At 35.1% G+C, this 22,748-nt stretch overlaps 2 protein-coding genes across 2 annotated transcripts in view; both read right to left on the reverse strand.

The window, feature by feature from the left end:
* Window positions 1-224: 224 nt before the first annotated feature.
* On the reverse strand, window positions 225-7,004 carry LOC110798566 (uncharacterized). The gene is made up of 7 exons (XM_056840904.1): window positions 6,763-7,004; window positions 5,491-5,874; window positions 3,961-4,921; window positions 2,146-2,268; window positions 1,366-1,503; window positions 1,079-1,270; window positions 225-937 (listed from the first exon to the last, which is right to left on the reverse strand). Exons 2-7 carry the CDS (start codon window positions 5,850-5,852, stop codon window positions 437-439), a joined length of 2,277 nt encoding a protein of 758 aa, XP_056696882.1. The 5' UTR covers window positions 5,853-5,874; window positions 6,763-7,004; the 3' UTR covers window positions 225-436.
* A 1,237-nt stretch (window positions 7,005-8,241) lies between these two features.
* The window catches only part of LOC110776769 (suppressor of RPS4-RLD 1), a 37,702-nt gene continuing 23,195 nt past the window's right edge, over window positions 8,242-22,748 (reverse strand). The window contains exons 10-24 of the mRNA XM_056840905.1: window positions 21,962-22,032; window positions 21,819-21,875; window positions 17,829-17,937; window positions 17,657-17,737; window positions 16,895-16,981; window positions 15,328-15,534; window positions 14,539-14,873; window positions 12,711-12,797; window positions 12,534-12,633; window positions 11,672-11,763; window positions 11,432-11,470; window positions 11,230-11,320; window positions 10,371-10,468; window positions 9,194-9,503; window positions 8,242-8,580 (exon numbers count right to left, since the gene is read on the reverse strand). Of these exons, the coding sequence (XP_056696883.1) occupies window positions 9,215-9,503; window positions 10,371-10,468; window positions 11,230-11,320; window positions 11,432-11,470; window positions 11,672-11,763; window positions 12,534-12,633; window positions 12,711-12,797; window positions 14,539-14,873; window positions 15,328-15,534; window positions 16,895-16,981; window positions 17,657-17,737; window positions 17,829-17,937; window positions 21,819-21,875; window positions 21,962-22,032 (1,743 nt within the window). The 3' untranslated portion in view covers window positions 8,242-8,580; window positions 9,194-9,214. The remainder of the gene's footprint in view (window positions 8,581-9,193; window positions 9,504-10,370; window positions 10,469-11,229; window positions 11,321-11,431; window positions 11,471-11,671; window positions 11,764-12,533; window positions 12,634-12,710; window positions 12,798-14,538; window positions 14,874-15,327; window positions 15,535-16,894; window positions 16,982-17,656; window positions 17,738-17,828; window positions 17,938-21,818; window positions 21,876-21,961; window positions 22,033-22,748) is intronic.

The raw sequence follows: 22,748 nt of genomic DNA on the forward strand, positions 1-22,748 counted from the left end.
TTAACTTTAAAATCTAAGTCTTTAAGTTCAGAAACCTTAATTATAACTTCAGACTCCAAAACTTCAACTTCAGATGCTTAAACTTTAACAACAGAATCCTAAACTTTAACTTAAGAACCCTCAACTTTAACTAAATTATCCTAAACTTTTACAGAAACTGAACATTACCAAAAACCAATATTATTCTTAAAGTTGATCTTAACTATAACAATAACAGGGCTAACTTTAAAAATAATAATCTTAACTTTAACCATAGAATCAACAACTTTAAAAATACATGTTTCCATGTTCTACTGAACATCACCAAAAACCAAAATTATATGCCATATATACACAAAAATGGCATTATACTCTAGAGAAATATTTTTGTGAAAATGTAAAAGTTAAGATTATTGTACTTAGAGTTTTGATGAACTTTAAAACTAATATTAAAATTTCATGCTGCAGGTTTCTTTGCCGTCCGTTTGGTAGGAGCTTGCTTCTTCTCTGGTGGTCCTACATTTTCGGGGACAGATGCATCTGCTACATTCCTTTTAAGACGTTTTCTTGAAGTAAAAGTCTTCAACGGTTGTTCGTTGCCCTCTGCCGCATTATCATTCACATCTGCCACATTGTTATTCATCTCTGCCATATTACCCTCTGGTTTCTCGTTCTCATTGGCATTCTCCTGTGCAATTTTACCCTCTGGTTTCTTGTTCTCATTGGCATTCTCCTCTGCTTTCTTTTCAACTTCCTTCTCCTTTTTGGCAGCTTCTTTCTTCAACTTCCTATCATTTGCCAATTTTTGCTTCCTCCTGGTTACCACATGTGGATAGACATCTACTCGTTTGGAATTGAAATCAGCAAGTTTATTGAGAACTTCTGCCCGTTTGTCATTCATGTCAGATAACACAAGTGTGGCACATATTTCGGCACGCAGAACAATCCTTTTACGGGGCTGTATTATTTGAAAAAAAAAAGAATAACATTATCAACATCATTTTAAATTCCAAAATAAATAAGGCTAATAAAAGTTAAGCAAATTGCTGTAAAAGTTAGGAATTTTGACTTAAAAGTTATGATTCGAAAAAATTCTAACCTCTTTCAAATCAGGACAGCTACATTTGATTCCTTCAAATGTCAACATACTAATCATTGTATAAATTCCACAATCAAGGTCAGAACCTTTTGCAGTCTTCCAATCAAACTCAATCTCCTCCATGGGGTACGTTCCAATATCACCTTCATGATTATTGCCTCTATCATCAAGGAAAGTACCCAGGAGATCACACTGAAAACAATATTAAACACATTTATTGGTTTGTAACAGAAAAAAGAAAGTTGAACCGGTAATTCAACATTCTTAAATTGACTAGAGGTAATTACCAGAGTTGTTGAAAAACTTTCCAAATCAATGATTTGAGCTTCATCATACACAAGATTGTCCACGTGTTGCATCGTTTTGGTTTTCAAATTCAACACAAATAGGAAAAAGTGGCGTTCTCGAAAAAAAGGAACAAAAACCTACAAAAACAAAACATATTGTGATGTTAATAGATACACAAAAACAAAACTTAAACTAGTGAAAGTAAACTTTAACTTCAGAATCCTAAACTTTAACTTTGGATACCTTAACTTTAAGTTCAAATGCCTAAACTTTAACTTTAAAATCTTAAACTTTAAGTTCAGATACCTTAATTACAACTTCAGACTCCAAAACTTTAATTTCAGGTCTAAACTTTAACAACAGAATGCTAAACTTTAACTTTAGAACCCTCAACTTTAACTCTAAAATCCTCAACTTTAACTCTAAAATCCTCTACTTTAACTCAATTATCATAAACTTTAACTTCAGAAACCTTAACTTTAAATTTAGAATCCTTAACTTTAACTTCAGAAAAATTTAATGTTACAAGTTGAATTTTAGGATTCTAAACTTAAAGTTAAGGTTTCTGAAGTTAAAGTTAAGGATAATTCAGTTAAAGTTGAGAATTTTAGAACCCTCAACTTTAACTCTAAAATTCTCAACTTTAACTCAATTATGGTAAACTCTAACTTCAGAAACCTTAACTTTAACATTAGATCCTAAACTTTAACTTCATAAAACTTGACTTTAAATTTAGAATCCTTAATTTAATTTTGAGGTGATGCCAAGTAATAACTGACCAGATCAACACAGGTGATGTCAAAGCCATTGTTGTAAATATCAATCCACTCTTTCCAACAAATTAGAAGCTGATCCATAGCAGCCTCGTTAGTTGAATCTTGCCAAAGAAGTTCCAAAATTTCCTACAAGGGAAAACAAACAAATTAGTACAACACAAACATTTCCTAAAAATATGTTAACTTTTACTAAACTACTACACAATTTAAGAAACTCACACTTTGGCGGACACCAAAACAGAATTTTGAAGGCGGTGAGGCATGTTTCATTTCATTTGCATTTATCATTAATGCCCAACACTCAATAATAGACAAATAGATCTCTTGATCTTCAGCAAGTGACAACATATCCTCTCTTTGAATCATATGTACGGTATCAAACCAGACCAAAGTTTCCCTAAAAAAAAAAAAGTTAAGATTTATTAAGTTAAAGTTAAACCTTTTGTACTTAAAGTTAGGACAATTAAAAGACTTACTCTGCCTTCACTACGACAGGATCATCCAGAAGGCAATAATCAGCAACTTCTTGATACAACTCGGGCAAACGTTTCATGTTCCTCTTGTAGAAACGCATGAAATGTCCGACAAGGAATGGTTCAGTGTTAACCTTTCCACATGGAATTCCAATTTTAGCCTTGCCATCAGCTAAAGAAGAGTGTATAATGGAATGATAACCGACAGTAGGCTCGTAAACTTTTAATTCTTTTGGAGCAGTTTCAGCACTTGCAAGAGGTTCAACACTTGGAAGAGGTTCAACAATTGGAAGAGGTACAACCAGCTGCTCAGATAAGCTTGGCTGTACATCAACCTCCAAAGTTGCGCCTGTAGTAGAATAAATGATTCCTTATCATTTAATGTGAAAAGGTTAAAGTTTTTTTAGATATTTCTAAGTTTGAACATATAGTAAACTGAAATAGAGTAAAGTTGCACCTTGATTGGTCTGCTGAGCTGGATCAGTGGTAGCATCAACAATATGAGGTTCTTCACACTGTACAGCAGTCTTGTTAGCAGTTTCATTGACATTAATTTCATCAAGAACTCCTTGGATCTTTTTATTTGGACTATCATCTTGAGGTATAGCATTAGGTTTTCCATCACAATATATGTTCTCCAAACCTCCTGGCATAGACTGAACTGAAACTACCATCTCAGCCAATTCTTGCATCATGGCATAATACCTTGGATCCAAATCATCATCCGACAGCGATGGAGATGAACGTCGCCTCAGTGCTGCTACAGCTTCAAGTTGTTTCAAATGAAAATTTGAAACAATTTCCAAGTTCCTCTTCATTCTCAAAAACTCCGCATGCATTTCCTTCAAGATTCGGGAAAAGTTAGACTTTTTGAATTAAAAGTTAGACTTTTGAACTTAAAAGTTAGACTACTGAAACCTAAACTTTAACTTCAGAAACCATAACTTTAAATTTCGAATCCTTAACTTTAACTTTAAAATCCTAAACTTTCAAGTTCAGAATCCTTAACTTTAACTTTAATATCCTAAACTTTAAGTTCAGAATCCTTGAAATAATTTTAGAATTCTAAACTTTAACTTTAGGATCCTTAACATTAACTTCAAAATCCTCAACTTTAACATTAAAGTCCTTAACTTTAAATACATAATCCTTAACTTTAACTTTAGAATCCCTAACTTTAACTTCAAAATCCTCAACTTTAACATCAAAGTCCTTAACTTTAAATACATAATCCATAACTTTAACTTTAGAATCTTTACCTTTAATTTTAGAATCAAATCTCAAAACTAGAATAAAAATTTTAATAAAAGAGAAATAACTATAAAAATGTTGAGAAGAAACTTACATCAGTTGAAATTGATTGAATTGCTGAATTTGACAATTGCCCATCAGGAATGACGAACCGTATATGGTTCTCATCATCGTTCACAGCATCATGCCTACCACAAATCTTGGCAAAACCTTCTTCAAAACCCAACTTTTGACAAACAGGGTAGGTCACTGTATTTAATAAACCACTGCCAAAGCAAGATGAATCCTTTTCCAAAACAAGCCTTTCATGAATTTTAGTACCAGACCAATGCTTCATCAACGGAAGACTACAACTCTCTGCAATGCCTCTAAATTGAAGGCGATGAAAATAGACAACTTGTAAAACCCATAAACAACCACCAACGTTACCCTGGCAGCCTGAAGTTTTATGCTTCCTAATAGCCCGACAAAGTCTCTCGTGGACATATCCACACCAATCAAGATTCTTTATTTCATCTACATCCTCAAGAACTTTAACTAAACCCAAATCAGCAGTCCTATTAGCTATAGGAGCTAAGAAAACAGAGAATGCAAACATCACAAATATTCGCTTGAACATTTCTCCACCTTCCACTAATTCACCCATCTTAATCTCCAACAGACGCAATGGAATGGTTGCATTTTTTTTAACTTTAAAGTAGTCTCTCCACTGATTTTTCAAACCTACATCCTTAGTCCTAGTGCTGCTATCTACAATAGGATTGTCAGAATGTAATGGGAGAAGAAACACATCATGCACATCACATGGACTAAATATGAATTCCTTTCCAGCTTCAATTTTAAACAACCAACTAACAGGATCAAAATGATCAATCAACCAGGGAAATAATGTTGTATCTAACTTTGAAGTTTGCGTAGGTAAAGATAACAACCAACCGAATCCAATTTCTGAAACAGACTTAATTTGATTTGAATTGAATGTTTCTATGACAGCTAACAAAGCAGTTGGTCTACACTGGGTAGTCAAGTTTGAAGTACTGCAACCCCCATCCAAGCTGAAAAAAAGTTAAATAGGTAAAAGTTAGACTTTTAGCAGTTAAAGTTTGGTAATTAACAGTAAAAGTTATGTTTCTGATGATGGAAGAATTTCTTAATATTTACAACAAATACCATAACTTTAACCTACATAAGTACAGCTGTAATATTTAAAAGGAAAAAGTTGACTTTTAGCAGGTAAAGTTAGGAGAAAAAAGTCAAAATCCTTAACTTTATATTTAGAAATCTTGTTTGTAAGATTTGACTTTAACATCAAAATCCTCAACTTTAACTTCAAAATCCTTAACTTTAACTTCAAAATCCTCAACTTTAAGTTCAGAATCCTTAAACTTTAAATTTAGAAATCTTAACTTTAACTTTAGAATCCTAAACTTTTAATTTAGAATCCTTAACTTTAATTTCAAAATCATAAACTTTAACTTTAGGATTCTTAACTTTAACTTTAACTACAAAATTCTTAACTTTAACTACAAAAATCTCAACTTTAACTTCAGAGTCCTTAACTTTATAAAACAACTTTAACACAGAAAAGTTCAAATTGAGAAATAAAACAAATTGTAAAACTCACATCTGGACATCATTTTCAGCATCAACAGGAACATTAGCATCAACCTCAGCCTTAATCCTTGCCTTCTTCCCTTTGGTTTTTATTTCAACCAACTCACTCTTAACCATGACTCCCGGCTTCTTCTTCCCTTTGCCTGTCGGTTTAACCAAGCCAGCATTAACATCCTCGTCCTCGTCCTCGTCCCCGTTCTCATCCTGTTCCCAGTTCTCGTCCTGGTCCTCATCAGTATTAACATCCTCATCATCTTCATAAACAACATCGTCATCATCGTCATCATATTCAATATTTTCTGAATCTGGATATTGAATGTCATCATCTTCTTGTAAAATCTCCTTCACATTAACAGTTTTACTTCTCGGCATGATTCAATGATGTCAAAATTCACTGCAAAAGTTAAACTCCCATTAGATGAAAAATTTGTAAATATAAAAGTAATAGATTTAACTGTTAAAGTTAAGATATTAATAGAAAAGTTAAGTCTTAAATGATTGAAAACTGTCTTAACTTTTATGCCAATTTCCATAACTTAATTATATAAAACTATAACTTTAACACAACAAAGTACAACAGTGAAATAAAACAGATTGAAAGACTCAATTTAGTTGTAGAAAGGTAAAAACGTGAAAGTTAGACTATTACCAATTAAAGTTAAGTTATTCACAGTTAAAGTTAACTCAATTATCCTAAACTTTAACTACAGAATCCTCAACTTTAACATTAGAACCCTCAACTTTAACATTAGAACCCTCAACTTTAACTCTAAACCCTCAACTTTAACTCAATTACCCTAAACTTTAACTACAGAATCCTAAACTTTAACTTTAGAACCCTCAACTTTAACTCTAAAATCCTAACTTTAACTCTATAATCCTCAACTTTAACTCAATTATCCTTGCAACTTTGATACAGATTCAATGATTCACGTGCTTGCAACTTTGAATTCAAATGTTCTTCACTATTAGGTGAATAACCTTAACTTATTAACAGATTTATAAACTTTAACATTTATATAACAGAAATTAAAGCACAAAATTGAAATCACAGCAAAGAAACAAAATCGCAGCAAAGAAGCTATCTGTGCAAAGGAACAAAATCGCAGCAAAAACAAACGATCGTTGAAGAAAAACCTAAATCAATACACACAAATACAAATTCGAAGCAACACAAACAAAACGTGACATAATTGGAAGAATAATTCAAGTAGAACAACTAAAATAATTAAACCTAATTATCAAAATACGAAAAATCAAAGAAAATAGGTAGAAAACTAACCTGGATGAACTGTCGAGGTAAATGTAGCAAAATCGCGAAGAAATTGCAGAAGAAATCGCAAGAAGTTGCGGTTGAGATGCAGAAGAGAGAAATTGCAGTTGAAATCGCGAAGAAATCGCAGCACAAATCGCAGCACAAATCGCAGAAGAGGGAGAGAGGAGAGAGAAAAGAGAGAACAACGAAGAAGAAAGAAGAACGAATGAAATCGGGATTGCCTTCCCCCAATTAAAAAAAAAAATAAAAAATAATTACACTTCACACGTGCCAAATAATCGGGATTGCCTAATATGGGCTTGGTGTACAATAATTTATTGTACACCCATTTTAAACAAGATTTTGTGTTAATAATATTACCCATATACAATTTCATCCAAAAAAACACTTTCATAATTAAAAAAAAAAATCTAAAATGAAATTCAATGCAAAATAAAAAACTAATCTAATCTAATATATAAAAGTGGTAGTAGGATTTTTATTTAAACATAACAATTTAATAGAATCCGTGCATCGCACGGGCTAAAATCTAGTTTCATACTCCATCCGTTTCTTTTTGATCTTCCTGTTTGGAGTTTTGGGTGGAAATTAAGAAACTGGAATCTTTTAATGATTGAGTGTAAGAGTAATGATTGGGTGTAAGAGAAAATAATAAATAAATGAAGAAAGTAATAAAGAAATGAAGGAGAGAGAAGATATTTTTATGAAAGTAATAAAAAATCATAAAAGTGAGGTTGGGGGGTTGAATAGGGAAATGTGAATGAATATCTACGTGGCACCTAATAAAGGATGGTGGAGAAATTTATGGTAAAAAGTCATATCCCAAAATAGAAACAGGAAGATCAAATAGGAACGAAATTTATAGAAACAGGAAGATAAAAAAGAAATGGAGGGAGTACTATTTATTGGTGTTTTTTTTCTCTTCACACCCAAAGGTTTTTTTTTTTTTTTTTTTTTTTTAAAAAAAAAAAACTTTTTAAAGAGAAAACTCAAAATCTAGTAATTTGGTAAATTTGTCTTTTCACCTAGATTAAATAATCGGAGTACCCGGTTGTATAAAAGGAGAGACATGTGAGACGACAACAAACGAAAAACATATGAGGCAAATAAATACTTCTATATGGCATACGGGACAACCTTTGAGGACACAGAGAGTACTAGCTTACAATCTTTGATTTCACTCTCAACATATACTCCCCCCCGACCCTAAAATATTGCCCGAAACCATAATTTTCACTTTATTAAAGGAGAAGGCAAAAGAAGAACAAGTGGGTTGATATTCTTATCTTTTTGCTATATTAAATATTAGTGTGCGAGAGAAAACCTGTGAGGAACTCACACCATAAATGATATGGAGCAAACTCAAAGAGATATACCGAAATGAAAATTGGGGCAATCTTTTAGAAATGGAGAGAGCGAGAACTTTGTACAGTTTTGGAGTAGAAGTGAGTATTTTACCTGCAATGCATGTTTTATCCAACAAAATGAAGAAACCTTTATTTTCTATACAAAGCATATATGCAATCTTCTTAAAGATACACATAGGTTCCGAAAGTTGGGAGGAAATGAACATCCCACACAGGAACAAACTAACACTATTCCTAAAGAATTAATACAAGTATGAAATTTACTGGGGGAATTTTTATAACTGAGAAAATAACAAATTAAATATAGAAAAATTAATGTACAACATACAACAGTTATAATGATGAATAGGTAAGGCTCAACCACAGTCAATTGTGGTGTGTTTTACATCAATCTCAACCACGGCTCCTTTTTCCACCATGAGAATACATGCCACAGCAACGAACACAAGCATTTTCACTGCATATAAACAGTTAGAAGTGTGAGTAATTCCAGATGACACTTGCACACCATTACACATTTACAGGATAACTTACAAGTAAATCACAAAAGGAAAAAAGATCCAAAACATTCTATAGAATATACCATGAAACTGTGATCTACTCCGTACTTAAAATACCAGCAGAATCAAGTATTCATTCTGTTTCATAATGTTCTACTCACTTTCCGTTTTGGGTTGTTTCATAAAATTCTACTCACTCCTACTTTATTCTATTTTGGCAAATATCTTTTATCATCTTATCCCATTTCCTCCTAACATTTACACTCATTCTCTCTTACTTTATCTTCTTTTTTTTTTCCTTAATCCACCCACCTTTTTATACAGTCTCTCCTACTTTACCCACCTTTTTCTTACATCCACTCACTTTTCTCGAACTTTCTTAGAAGCAAGAGCCTACAGTAAGCGAGTAGAACGTTACGAAACAAGAGAGTATGAGAAATGAAATAGGTAAAATATACTCCATGTTTCGTCCTAAACCTCGCTAGGCTCATTTTCAAAGTCTTCTCTTAAAAATCCATGTAGTAGCAGTCTTCTTTAGAAATGGAGGAATAGCGTGTACTCTTTATTTACCTCATTGTAAATCAAAAGGTTTCAGTTGTTGTAAGTGCTGAGAGCAGCAATGACGGATCCAGTAGTTGAAAGGGTTGATGCAACATCTGGGTAGTCTTTCCAAGATGTTGTCACCTTAAGATTTGGATACAACCATTTCTTCACAGACTCCATAAAGGAGTCAGGATCGAAAGTAAGAATAGCTTCCCAGTCAACTTGCAATCCTTCTGGAACATTCTCAGTGAACTCCATATTTGCTGCAAGACACAATCCAAGCAAAACTACAAACCCGACCACAGCAGAACCTCTGGATAGTGGCATGAAATTATACCTGCAAAGTCATATCAAATCGAGCCAAGAACTCCCTATTAGATACATCGTCTCAGATTGATTACTCACTTGTCCAAAATATTACTACTTCAGGAGTTGTTTAAAGGGAAAATAAACTTTAAGAGCACGACATGAGTTCCGAGAAACTTTATAAGGGTGGTAAACTTAGAGAGTTTCATCTTATAATCATGTACCAAAATTTTAACCTGGGATCTTACGAGTACGACATGAGTTTCGAGAAAGACATATTGAAGGGGTTAAATGGGTATTTCTTAATATCCACAATCTACGAGAAGGTCAAAGATGAAGTTTCCTTTAGGCATGGACCTGAGTAGTAGATTTGTATGCACAATCCTTTCAGCAGAAGGCAACATCACATACATCTAGACTACGTTTGGTTTGGTGTAAAATGTTTTCAGTGTAAAGATGCCCAACCTAAATCATCCAAACAGGCAAACAGCTGTGAGGAAGGTAATAGCATAGGAGTGCACGAACACCCAAGCCCTAGTCCTGTCAAGGCAAACAAAACTTAACCCAGACCTAGCCGAATAAGTCTTCTCCTAACCCTTAACAGGGGGAAGTCAACTATGCAATGTATGTCAGCCTCTCAAATCTACCTAAGAAGAATAATACCAGGGTAGCTGAAAGCACCCCAAACTAAAATTAATCTACAAACTAACGAAAAAGATCAATAAGCGAAAAACAAAGTCCAACATCTCAACATAACAGACAGTACACAGACTAATCTAAAAACCTTTACACAATCAGGAACTAAAATTACAATGTGCTATACAACAAAAGATAAAATCATCACCACTACCACAATCTGAACAAGCAAAATGGAAGCAAGTGATTAAAGCTGTCATACCAGTAGTATGTCATCCTTAAAATTGCATCTCTCACATTTTCAAGGGCATTGAAATCAGAAGACCCATAAGCCTCCCCACAATAAGCATTGCACAGAGCCTACAAACACAATAGATCCTTTACATCAGGAAACATAGAAGCAACAAATGCAGTTTCTGATTCTATCAGTCTTGAAAAAGGTGAAAACACGATATAAAAACATTGTTATGCGCTGAATGTTAACCAGCAAGATAGATTTAAATAGTACACCACATTTATTTTTTCCAAGGAAAAACGACTAGGTTGGATCTTATGTCTCTAAATCTAGCAAAATACATGATAAGACCAAATATTGAGCGTTGATATGTATGCCAAATTGTCCGACACCCAAATGAAGCAGAGAATATAAACTTTCTTTCCAAATCATAGCCTGAATAGTATGTTTCACTTCAAAGAATTACACAACAACGTATCCGGCATCTCAATAGAAAAAAAAATCTTCTTTACACAACTTCACAAGTAGGAAAGCAGATGATTGAAAAAAGAAATACGAAAGTATATTTTTCTTGGAAAAAGATCTCTGTGAAGAGGTTTACTGGTTCAAGTTCTCTAGATTGCACCCTGGAAAGAATACTTATTACAGGTAACAATATTCATATCTTAGGATATCAAAAGCCTCCGATCAAGGTTCAAAGTTCAAATATCAAATTAACATCTTTACGTTGAACTACAAAAAATAAGATGCAGTAAAATTTGCGTTCCAGAACTATAGATAACTAACAGCTTTAGAAATATAATACAAACAAATCCAAAAGAAATATTGAACCAGGAAGAAACAGAAAGCACAAATGTCAGGAGCAAACAACAATTTATGCACAAACCTCCCATGCTGTTGCCATTTCAATATCAAACTCATTCCATCTAGAAGGTGTACAAGGCGTTCTTATGGCAAAATCAAATCCACGTTCTCCCCTAAAAAGAAATTGCAGAAAGCCATAATAAGTGTTGGCAGAAGGATATTTAGGAAAATGGAAAACCAAATATGCCAGACTAATCACGCAAATCAAAGAACTTAAATCATACGATTTCAGAAGGGTGATTCTTGTCCCCTCCAACTGCTTGCTGAGAGAGCCAAACAACAAGTAGTCAGTTTATTAACCATGAATTCAACTACTAGAGTAATCCCAGCCTACATGACTACAATATCAAAGAAGATAACAAGAAGAAAGGATAATGTTTTTTTTTTTTCATTTTCGGAGGTACTTCATACACATAAAATCGTGCTAAAGCCATATTTTAGAAAAATCTCAAGCAAATACTTACCCCTCAGATGCCATACTTCTGCACCATGTAGACACCCAAAAGTCCTCGCCAACACTTTTGTGAAGATCAGAGCAGGTATCCGCAAGCATAATCTGCAGATAGTTGATAAATTTAATTACTAACTAGATTTGAAAGGCACTTGTAAAGGAAAAATAAAAAACAAATAAGTATAAAACAAATGGACTCATCAAGAAGCAAGCTAATGCAAATGAGCAACTGAGATTTATCAGGGATGGACAACAGAAAATAATACCAATTGGACATATTCACAGAAAACATTATATTTGGCCCAGTAATAAACTAAAAATTACCACGGGGGACCCGGGGGGGGGGGGGGGGGTGGGATGGTGGTGGTAGTAGACCCCACCAATCATCAGATTCATCTAGTGTTTATTGTCATCACTGTTATGTTAGTAACACATATTTAATACTTCCCCGTTTCTTAAATACTGCACCATGGTTGACTTTACGCTCTCCAACACATCACTTTGTCTCTTAATATCTCAAATTATGTATAAGTAAAATGTTATAAAAAATTGATAATTAGAAAATATATACCCGATACAAATCTAACAAGATCCCACATGACTACAATTTTTCTTATGTATGAATCACAAAAGATGACCAAAGGTTTAGTGTAAAAAACAAAATGGTGAGATATTTAAGGAACGAAGGAAGTATTTATTTCTATTGTACGAATATTACAAATTTAACAGACCAGTTTCATGCATATCATTTGGCACATAGAGCAGAAAGATGTCCAGTTATAGTAATATCAATAATGCACTTAAAATAAATAGAATAAGCATGTACCAATGCAGAAAAAGACATAAATTACCTAGATGGAAAATATTTCACTTACATCTTGCAATTTTCTGTTGTCAGATAAGTTGATAACAGCATCTGCCTTGCTGCATGCATATTTCTTTTCCTTTATTGCAGCCTTGGCAGCATCAAGGGTTCTGAGGTACAGAAAATCAAAAAGGGGTGTCACCAGAGGCTTCAGTCTACATTAGAAGGCAGAAGGATATCATATTACCTGTTGAAGTTAGGGAAATAGCGGACAACTTTTGCTTGTCCTAGAATGAGTGGAGTATGGGACCCAAAACCAGCATTGAACTCTTCACTGAAAGGCAGAGAAGTCATTCGTTTCTATATATCAAGGAAGGAGCTGCATTCTACAATGACAAATGGAAAAAGAACTAAAGTCTAAACTTATGCTTTCCAGTCTTCAGAGGTGTTATGGTTTACCAGAACGTTCACATTAAAAAAGAGAAGCATTTGGATCCAGAGATCCAAAAGTGAACATGTCTTTCCTAGGAATAAGGTGAGGGATAGTTGGGGGAACCATCACTTTGACATATAGTCAAGAAAAAGATGAATCAGAAGAATAGATTTTTTTTATCTTACAATATACCGACTATCAAACCAAAAGAACACGAACAAGAAGGTGTACACTGAACCTCTGAAGTCTGAACACAAACTGACATTTTGGATACCTGATATCTAATAACCACCAATACAAAAATGCAGCATTTTTTTTCCCAACATGTCAAATAGAATTGATACTATTGTTCATCTCTCTCTGACACATTTGAAAAGATATAACACTAAAAACACCAGCATGTGCAAATTAGAACAAAATACAAATATGACACCATACATGATGTACACCAGATAACTGCCCAGAAGAAAAAAACACTACAACAGATTGTCTAATAATACATAAAATTTGCAAAAGCTGCTTGAGATAAGTCCAAGAATACATTGAATTTTGCAACACCTGCCTGAGTTAAGGGTTGACGCCAGCTTATGTTGCAGTTCCATTGATACACATCAGAGCAATAAAAAACATGTATTCATAAATTTGGGGTGTTAGTTGACCCCAGATATAAGGAAATATCACAGAGATCCTTTGGGTTTGAAAACAGTTATGGTCCATAATTGATTCCCTATTTTGAGTGGATAACTATACCCTTTTATGAAATAATGGAAATTAAATCACTTTATGCAGGTATAAAAAAATGGACAGCTAAATACCCTCAGTTTTACTTTCTTCTTTAATTCTATTAAATCTAAATTTCTCTCCTTGCTAATATACTCCCTCTGTTTCAGAATACTCGTAGCACTTGTGTTTGCGCGTAGTTTTAGGAATATTTGTGGGTAGTACATGAAAATGAATAAATTAACGTGCAAGTAGGGATAATAGTGATATTTTAATTGTGCGTACGAAAGTAATAATAAAGAATTGGTGCAAGTGGGGTAAAAAGGAGAGAGAAACAATGAAGAATTAGTGGTCTCATGCCAAAAGAGGAAGTGTTGCGAGTATTCAGAAACCGCCGGAAGAGGCAAGTATTGCAAGTATTCAAAGCGTAGGGAGTAGTATCACATTGAAAGAGTGCAGTTTACTGCTAGTAAATTAAGCTAATTAGAGGATTTGAAATATAAAACTGTTACCATAATTTTCTACTGTAATTTTTATGACCGGTTGCCCTATTTTTTTTTTTTGGTTCTACTACAAGGAGTTCCCACCGCCTTCGGCGAGTGGACTAATCTCCCGCGGGCGTTTGTATGGGTACCTCGATGGGCAGCATCCCTCCCAACTGAGGTTTTTTCCGTACCCAAGGCTCGATTGCCCTATTGGAAGCTTGATACAATTGTTCTACTAAGATTTAGCTTATGTATTTATATTATATGTTACTTGACATTAAATATTTCTTTAAAGAATTCCAATTTTATCATGGAAAAAGGATATGGGTATGGGTAGTAGCACAAACATATGCATGGGTATGGGTAGTAGCACAAACATATGCATGAGTTGAAGTGCACCCCGTCTATGGTTGCAATTGCAAGATAATGCATCTTACCTCAACTTGTTGATCCACACAACAGGATCACAAGGTTCTGAGATTTGTCTCCACTTTACAGCCAAGGAATACACATCTTGCCATGACATCATCGCTCGAGCAGCTGGCCTATCTTCCAAAATTCCATATGAAGTTGAAGGGTCTGATGAGCTACTAGTACTGCAACAAGGACCACCTCTGTTCTGACTGGGAAAATTTACAGTTTCCTTTTTCCGAGCTCTCCTGCCATATTTTCCAGTCCCTTTACCAGTATTCTTCAATTCTGCTTGCAAAGCCCGCCAGGCCCTTGAAACTTTCTGGGCAATTTCAATAGCAGCCAATCCCGCCATTCGATGCTAAAGATGATTAATACTTGTCAATATTTGTCAGGGAAGGGCAAAGAGGAGCAAAAAATTACGTGAATACTATTAATGGAACCACCAAGTTTAAGACAAGATCAAAAATTACACCAACTGAACAAGCAGTAGCCTCAAGCACTAGGAGGCGATGTCTGTTAAGATGTTATTCAATGAATAAGAGACTAAGAGGTAATGCACCTATGTTTCATGCCAATAGAGAACAGAACACACCATTAGAAAAGCCCGGTAGTAGATTCTTTCAGTCCCCATTTTCACTTTTTCAGATCCATTTATTTTGGAATGAGAAGAGGAGGTAGGGGGATAATGGCTGAGCACAGTAGTGGCACTTTTAAATTGGATAGTAAAAGAAAGCAAAAAGTCTAATAAGAGAAAAGAAAGCAAAAAGTCTAATAATTCTCTTACTAAAACAGTGGCATTACAGAAGAATCACCTGACGCCTGTTGGGCAAGAAGCCTGCACAATTGTATTGAATCTTTTGTCCAATGGAATCTGCAGCATGGATAAGAGAAGTCTTCTGCTTCGTCATAGCCAAATCTTGCTTCCTGAGCTTACCCTTTTTCAGGGAGTCCCGCAATGTAGGTTGCCTGTAGACCTTTTCACATACATCCTTGGGGTGCAATCTTTTGCACCAGTACTCCTGCAATTGGCAATAAAGGACATGATCAGTATCATATACTGCTATAATCGGATGGGACAACTAACAGGGTTTCAGGTCATTAGAAAATCTTGTACAAGCCTACAAATGTTTGTAGGGTAAACAAGTAGTGCAACATGGCACCATGAAATACAAAATGTCCTGATGCTAGATAATGGATCAATGTCTCCGGTTTCGCTTAATAAGGCATCAACAATGCATTAAGTCATCATAACTCACACAAGATCAGCACCTCACTGGCACTATATCCATGTTCGGAAAACTAGCGGGTAGCTGTCAGAGTAGCGTACTAGCGGATAATTATTATGAGTGTTCGGTAAAGTAGTAGTTGAGATTGTAATACAATAAAAGCTATATGTATTGTGTAAATATTTACTATAATTTTATCAAACGTTACCCACTACCTTTAAACGCTAATATATTTAACGTTTGAGAAAAGCTACTCAACTGCTACCTCTACCTCTATCCGTTACCTTAACCTCTACCTTGCCAAACATTTATAAATTTTACAAGTGCGTTTTGTTTAGATCAAAACGTTACCCGTTACCTTAAACACTACCGCCCATCACGCCCTATGTTTGGATAACCATTGTGGAAGGAAACGGAAGTAGAGAGAACAGAAAGGGAGGTGAGCGGAGGGAAGCTAAGGATTTGTTTTACTGGAAGGGAAAGGAAATGGATCCCTCCAATTCACTTCCCTCTATCCAAGTCACTAGACAACAAGAGGAAACTTTAACCTAATGATCTTCTGCGAATAGTCAAATCTTATACTACTATATGAGGAAGGTTTTTATATTTCCAGGAGAAAAGATATTTTATCAGAAAAGATAAGTTTCTAAGCAATTCTATTAACCAAAACAAGAGTCAAGAGCTTTCCCATGTGCAAAATATTATGTTTTCAGGTACAGTGGCTTTTGCAAAACACTAAATTACCGACGTTAAAAGCAACGGCTCGTTGCATACCATGCGCAGACCCCATTATGATAGGAAGTGCCTTAGAGTTTGGTTCTATAGCATCCATATTTCAAGATAATAAATTTCTAAAAAACATGTAATTATTTTTTTACTTTTTGTAAACACAAAAGAATACGTGTCGCAACTCCCTAGGAAAGGAAGAATGATTTATCATACATTAACACATTATTGGAAAATATCTAGCCAAAGAAAGCTTTAAAAATATCAGTTGTATTTGTGGAGATGATAATGTTCACACATTTGAAGTTAAATAATTATAAGCAAAATAGAGTTCAAACTTTGCCTTTCCAAGAGAGGTAATGAAAGCAATTAAAAGTAGAAAAAAATATTAGAATGTAGCAAATATGCAGTGTGTCAATAATATCACCTTAAAGAGGGGATCAATATCGCCATCAATGTCAAAACAGCAAAACTCACTGTTTAATTTCGATGCTGTATAAAGTGCTACTTCCTTCTGCATGGACAGTTCAAAGGAGGTCAAATTTTTAGCATCAGATAAAATCCAACTTAAGGAAGAATACTAGGAAATTAAAATATGTCAAACCAATTTCTGACTACTTGATCTAGATAGGATGGCACATGAACCATACAAAAACATGCAACTGAATTCTCCTTTAGACGTTTTTTTCCCTTTAACAGTAAAATGAAAATGTTTGTCTCTCTACAAACATTCATTACAAGAATTGGAGATAGTAAGCAGTGAACGCAATTAATTTCTTCACAATCACAGACTCATTTAGAACCTCACTAGGAGGCAGATGGTGGCTATTGATGCACTCAAGACATTGGAGCCTGGAGGAGACATTATGGTAATAGCTACGGTGTACAAGATATATGCCAGTCCATTTTCTTGATGCTACCTTCTTCTACTTAAAATTCCATAGTTTCTACTTTGGTTTGAAGTTTGAACCAAAAGAATAGTCAGCGTAGGTTATTTGAATGTGATTCATGAAAACTAGTGAGTAAAAGTTGATTAAAAAATATCAGGGAAAAAAACTGTTCCACAGGAGTTCAACAATCGGATTGTTGATCCAATTTTATTTCAACTATGACATACCCAGTGGTACAGAGGGAATGCCTCTTAGTGAGACAAGGAAATAGTTTATAAACATTACTGTAATCACTTTACCTGGTAAAATGCAAGGCACTGAAGCACAAATTTCTCCATAGAATCTAACTCCAAATCTAGAGCAGCATCATAGTCTTTGACCTGGTATCATCAGTTGAATACTAAAAGCTATGAATTTTAGTCTTAGAAACGCATTAATGGTAGGTAGGAAATAAGAGTTCAATCTTTATACCGCTTCTTTGAGCTGCCCTAAGGCATGGTGACAAGATGCTCTTAAATAAAGACATTCCACATTTGAGCTCTCGATATTAAGAGCCATGGATATATCCTTGATGGCATTCCTGTCAGAGAGTAATTTCATCCATTTGTCAATAAGTGAAAATGACAATTAGCAAAGAAGAAGACAGGAGAGAATTACCCATGAAACCGGAAAAAAAAAGCAAGACAAATTATATTAGACAGATATTGGCCTCACTATGATGACATGATCAAACAACCTCCCATTGAAGTTCCCCATGCAGAGAAGCAACTAGAGTAAGGATGAGCACTATCTTCCATATGGTTCGAAGAAGATTTAACAAGTTTCACTCGTGGACATAAATCGAGTCACCTTTTCTTTCTTATAATAAATAATCGAGTCACCTTTTCTTTCTTTCGCATCCATGCAGTGGCTAATCTAGAAATACCGTATAGGTTCAGGAACTTTAAACATCAGATAATTAATTTGATAAAGATAAACTTTGTTTTGATAGCAAGATAGAAGGGAAAGGAAGGGGAAAGAAAAGAGGGAGGAGGTGAAGCTCCATTTTCCCTCCAAATCTCTCCAATTTTGGAGTGATGGTCTTTCTCAAAGAGGAAGGAAATTCCTCTGTCTCCCTCATTCCCCCAACCCCTTGTCCAAACAAGAGAATCGCTTCCCCTCTCTTTCCCTTCACTCTCTTTCTCTCCATTTCCTCTTATCCAAACAAAGTGATAATGAAATCTAATATTCAGAAAAATTCTTAACCTACAAACTAACATGGAGGTGCAATTATTATTGTTTTTTACAGGAAGGATGAGGGAAAAAAATTTGAAGAACTTAAAAACAATGATGGAGGCTGGGAGCAATGAATTTGCTGCATTTACATGGTCCAAGCTGAACAAAGGAAACGAAAGGCTTGCATAAGCCAAAAATTTGACTGAGAAAAATTCTAGAAGGGATTCCGTGGTGGAATCTGTTTTCAATTTAGAATGAAGTACACGAACCAAAACCACCGAGCTGTCTGGGCTCAACAGATAAACCTTTCGAGCAAAATAGTTTATATCTCTTTGTTATTTATTTATTTTTGCCTTTTCTCCCGAAAAAGTTTGAACCCATACTGGATCTGCCACTGCATCTACACACCTACTGGAGATCAAACCTTTAAAATCAAATCATAGGTATTTTTTATTCAGCACCAATGGCCTGGTATAAACATAGAAATAAAGGGTGTATCAAGAGTTATTTTCCAGAGTAATGACTTAGAGGGTGTTTTTTTTCCCTTTTACCTACGAGTTCACTATCATTACCGGAAGAACTTTCCACCCTTCCTCTCTTTTCCTTTCCTCCATAAACCAGATGTTACAGCACCAGTACAAAAGCCACGTGACAGGCAGCCACAGGCAACTGGGTTGGAGGGGCAACATATTCCATCATTTGAATAAATAAAATAGCCACTGAACAATGGCAATGTAGTCTTTTAAACAATTCCAATATTTTTCATGTCTATCAATCTTTTGATGCTTTTTGGTAATGATGCTTGTTTCAACAGTGGAAGACTTCCATAAATTTGAAGTAGTGAAGATGCAATGATCCTGGGAAATAATTGTGCTGCAGAGAGATGATCAGATCTGGAAAGTGGGTGGAGGAGCGCTGGCACTTGAGAGTATCTGATGGATCAAAATCTATACTATATATTAAAAGTCGTTTACAATCAAGTTCATCTATCACGTGGCGCTCTCCCTCTTTCCTCTCTAAAGAGTCTTACTCCATGCAATTACATACAATAAAAAAATAAAATATTGTTTAATATAAGACTCGAACTCTCAACCTCAAGTTTCAAACAATAAAGACTTATCCACCAACCTATATGTCACATTTGATTTCTTTCTTTACAAACAAAATATAATAAATGACAAAATAGTAAAGAAAGAAAATAATAGACGCATTTAATCACGTTCTTTTTATGTAGTAGCATAAATATGATATTTTATATAATGACCCGGGGCATCGCCCGGGATCAAAAACTAGTTCTGATATTCTATTCACAGCTGAGGATTGCCAACAGGAGGGTAAACACATTGCACAATTGGGAAGGCGGTTGTATTGAAAGCGTTGGAGCACTAGGGGCGATGGTGGTAGTCGTCAAAGGTTAAAGGTAGCAGACTAGCAGAGGTCAAAGGTTTGAAGGTGGTGACGGTGAGAGGAAAAGATATAATGAAGGACCCAATCAGTTATTCAGGGTACTTATTTTCAGTAACTTTGCCAATCCACCAACCTTGATGTATCCATGTCAGACGTGGCATATCCCGCAAAGGTAGCGTTTGTGTAAAAGGACCTAATATAAAATAAGGCAGGCTATTCTTTATACGGATTTTTCATGAAATGCCCCCGAGGTTTGCCTTAATGCACCAAATACCCCTAAACTTTCCAGAATGCACCAAATACCCCCGAGGTTTTAAAAAATAACACAAAATACCCTTAATGAGCATTTTCCGTCCATTCCGTTAAGTCTCCGTTAGCGTGAATTTACTTTTTTGCCCTTTCTCAACCATTTTCTCTACTAATCCTAATATTAACACTTAATTATATCAATTAAAACTAAAAAAATTTAATTAACTATTATTTTTTAAAAAAATCAAAACTTTGGGCTTTCTTTCACTTATACTACTCTCTTCTTTCACGCCATCAATCATCAATTCATCATCATTATCATCTTCTTTTTCTTCTCTTCCGCCACCATTAATTGCTTCGTTGTAGGCTAAGATGATGATTTGGAAGCCAACATTGCTCCCCCCTTTCTGCCTGGAACGAAGCCCACCTCTCGATCTCCTTCCTTGGTGCACCACCGGGACACAATCCACCCATAGCCACCGGGATTGTTGGGCGGTGGTGGCTGTGGGTGGACTGCATACGTACGACGAAAAACATGGCTGAGAGGAGAGAGGGTAGTGGCGGTGGAGCTTGGCTGGGAGCCTGGGAGGAGAGAGAAAAGAGCACCCAGCTACCACCGTCCATGTTCCTTCTTCCCTCTGCCATGGAAATCGCCGCCCAGCTACCAAAACAACGCCATTGCCCTTCCTTGTCTCTCCTCTTTCTCCCAAAACCCAGAAAAAATTCACCCAGATTAAGACCCAAAAATCCAAAAAACACACAAAATTATCAACAATCACACAAAATCGATAAAGCAAGCACGAATTTTGTCAAAGAAACAAACAGATCGTATACATTTCCGTCAATTAGCGACGAAAACTTCCAAATTCGAGAAATTAACGCTTAATATCTGGGAAGTCGGCAGGTGTTTGAACAACAAAATAGAAAGGTACACCTCCATTAATGGGTCCAATTTTCCATATGAACTTATGTAGGTTTTGGGTGTTGGATTAATTATATACTTCTCCACTAATCATTCATTTTTGGAGGGGAGTAGAAGTTGAGTTTCTTGGCGAATTGCGGGTGTTGGAATTGTGAAGGTGGCGAATAGAAGGGAAGAAGAAGGGTTAATTGATTTTATTTTTTTTGGGGATAATTGATTTATTTTGGGGTTAATTGATTTTTTTTTGGGGGGGTTAATTGCTTTAATTAATGGTTAAAATTTAATGTTAACGGAGACATAACGGAATGGACGGAAAATGCTCATTAAGGGTATTTTGTGTTATTTTTTCAAACCTCGGGGGTATTTGGTGCATTCTGGAAAGTTTAGGGGTATTTGGTGCATTAAGTCAAACCTCAGGGGCATTTCATGAAAAATCCGTTCTTTATATTATGTGAGAACTAAGGGATTTCACACATAAATATTATCAGTCTTTGACTATCCATAAATTATACATTTCCGACTTCCTTGTGTTGTGGAACCAATCCTAAACTCTCTCTCTCTCTCCCTCTCCCTCTGTTGATAATCAGCAATTACAGAAGAGGTTTCCTCTTCCTGTACCATAAACACCCAAAAACCTTTAACTAATGTAATTGTTAATAAGGCCATACCTGTGGTCTCCCATTCCATGATGAAGCAGTCCTCGCAAGTAATATGCTTTCGCATACCTAGTTTAGACCAGAATGCAAGGAGAATTATTTAACAACTCAAAAGAATGGATATATGACAACAAAAAGAAATATTAACACTTTACCTTCCATCAATCTCTAGAGCTCGTGTGAGGCATTCAAAAGCCTTAGATGTGTTTGCCAAATCTTGATAAAGCTACAAGCACGAATAATTACGAATTACTAAACCAATCACGACTAATTCATTTCATACTCCAGTATAATTTAGTCCCCCTATGAAGACACAACAAATATCTAGATGGTAAGTCATTCAGGACAATCCAAACATGTAACTAAAATAATCAGTGCCTCTTGAAAACTGAGATCACCGTAAAGATTGTAGGCAATAAACATTGTATTCTAAAATCAATCAAAAGATCGAGGAGTTGTACTTGCAGAGTTACAAATTTATAAATAAAATAATCAGTGCCTCTTGAAAACTGAGATCACCAATCTAGTTAAGAATTTCATGCACCCTTGCTGCAACATCCAAAACCAGGAAAAAAAATTTAAAATAACAAAATATTATAGTATATATTTATAAAAATATATATGCGTCCCAGTATACTTGTAACACTTCCAGTTTAAAAAGGTCCCACAAATATTGAGATAACTTTCTCTTCCCCATTACTTAAAAGTTAGGGCCCCAAAATCTATCTCAATATAAAATACCGCAATGCCTCCCATGAGTCCCATCCCATCACGTCAATTTTCAATAAAATAACCGTTGATGACCAACTTATTAGCTGAAACCATGTAATATGGTAAGAGTAAAGACTATCTGATGTTGCACCATGACACAAAGAGACAGTAATTGGTGTCACTTCTCAAAATTCTGGATGTATTGACACAGGAACATGACCAGTTAAGAGG

The sequence above is a fragment of the Spinacia oleracea genome, chromosome 3, assembly GCF_020520425.1.
Source record: "Spinacia oleracea cultivar Varoflay chromosome 3, BTI_SOV_V1, whole genome shotgun sequence".
Taxonomy (NCBI): domain Eukaryota; kingdom Viridiplantae; phylum Streptophyta; class Magnoliopsida; order Caryophyllales; family Amaranthaceae; genus Spinacia; species Spinacia oleracea.

Bases quoted from the DNA above. Each gene is read 5' to 3' on its own strand.
- LOC110798566 (XM_056840904.1), bottom strand. From the start codon at position 5,852: ATGCCGAGAAGTAAAACTGTTAATGTGAAGGAGATTTTACAAGAAGAT. The intron at 4,922-5,490 runs GTGAGTTTTACA...ACTTTTTTTCAG, and splicing joins GCTGAAAATGATGTCCAGAT to CTTGGATGGGGGTTGCAGTA. The intron at 1,504-2,145 runs GTCAGTTATTAC...TTGTTTTTGTAG, and splicing joins ACATCACCTGTGTTGATCTG to GTTTTTGTTCCTTTTTTTCG.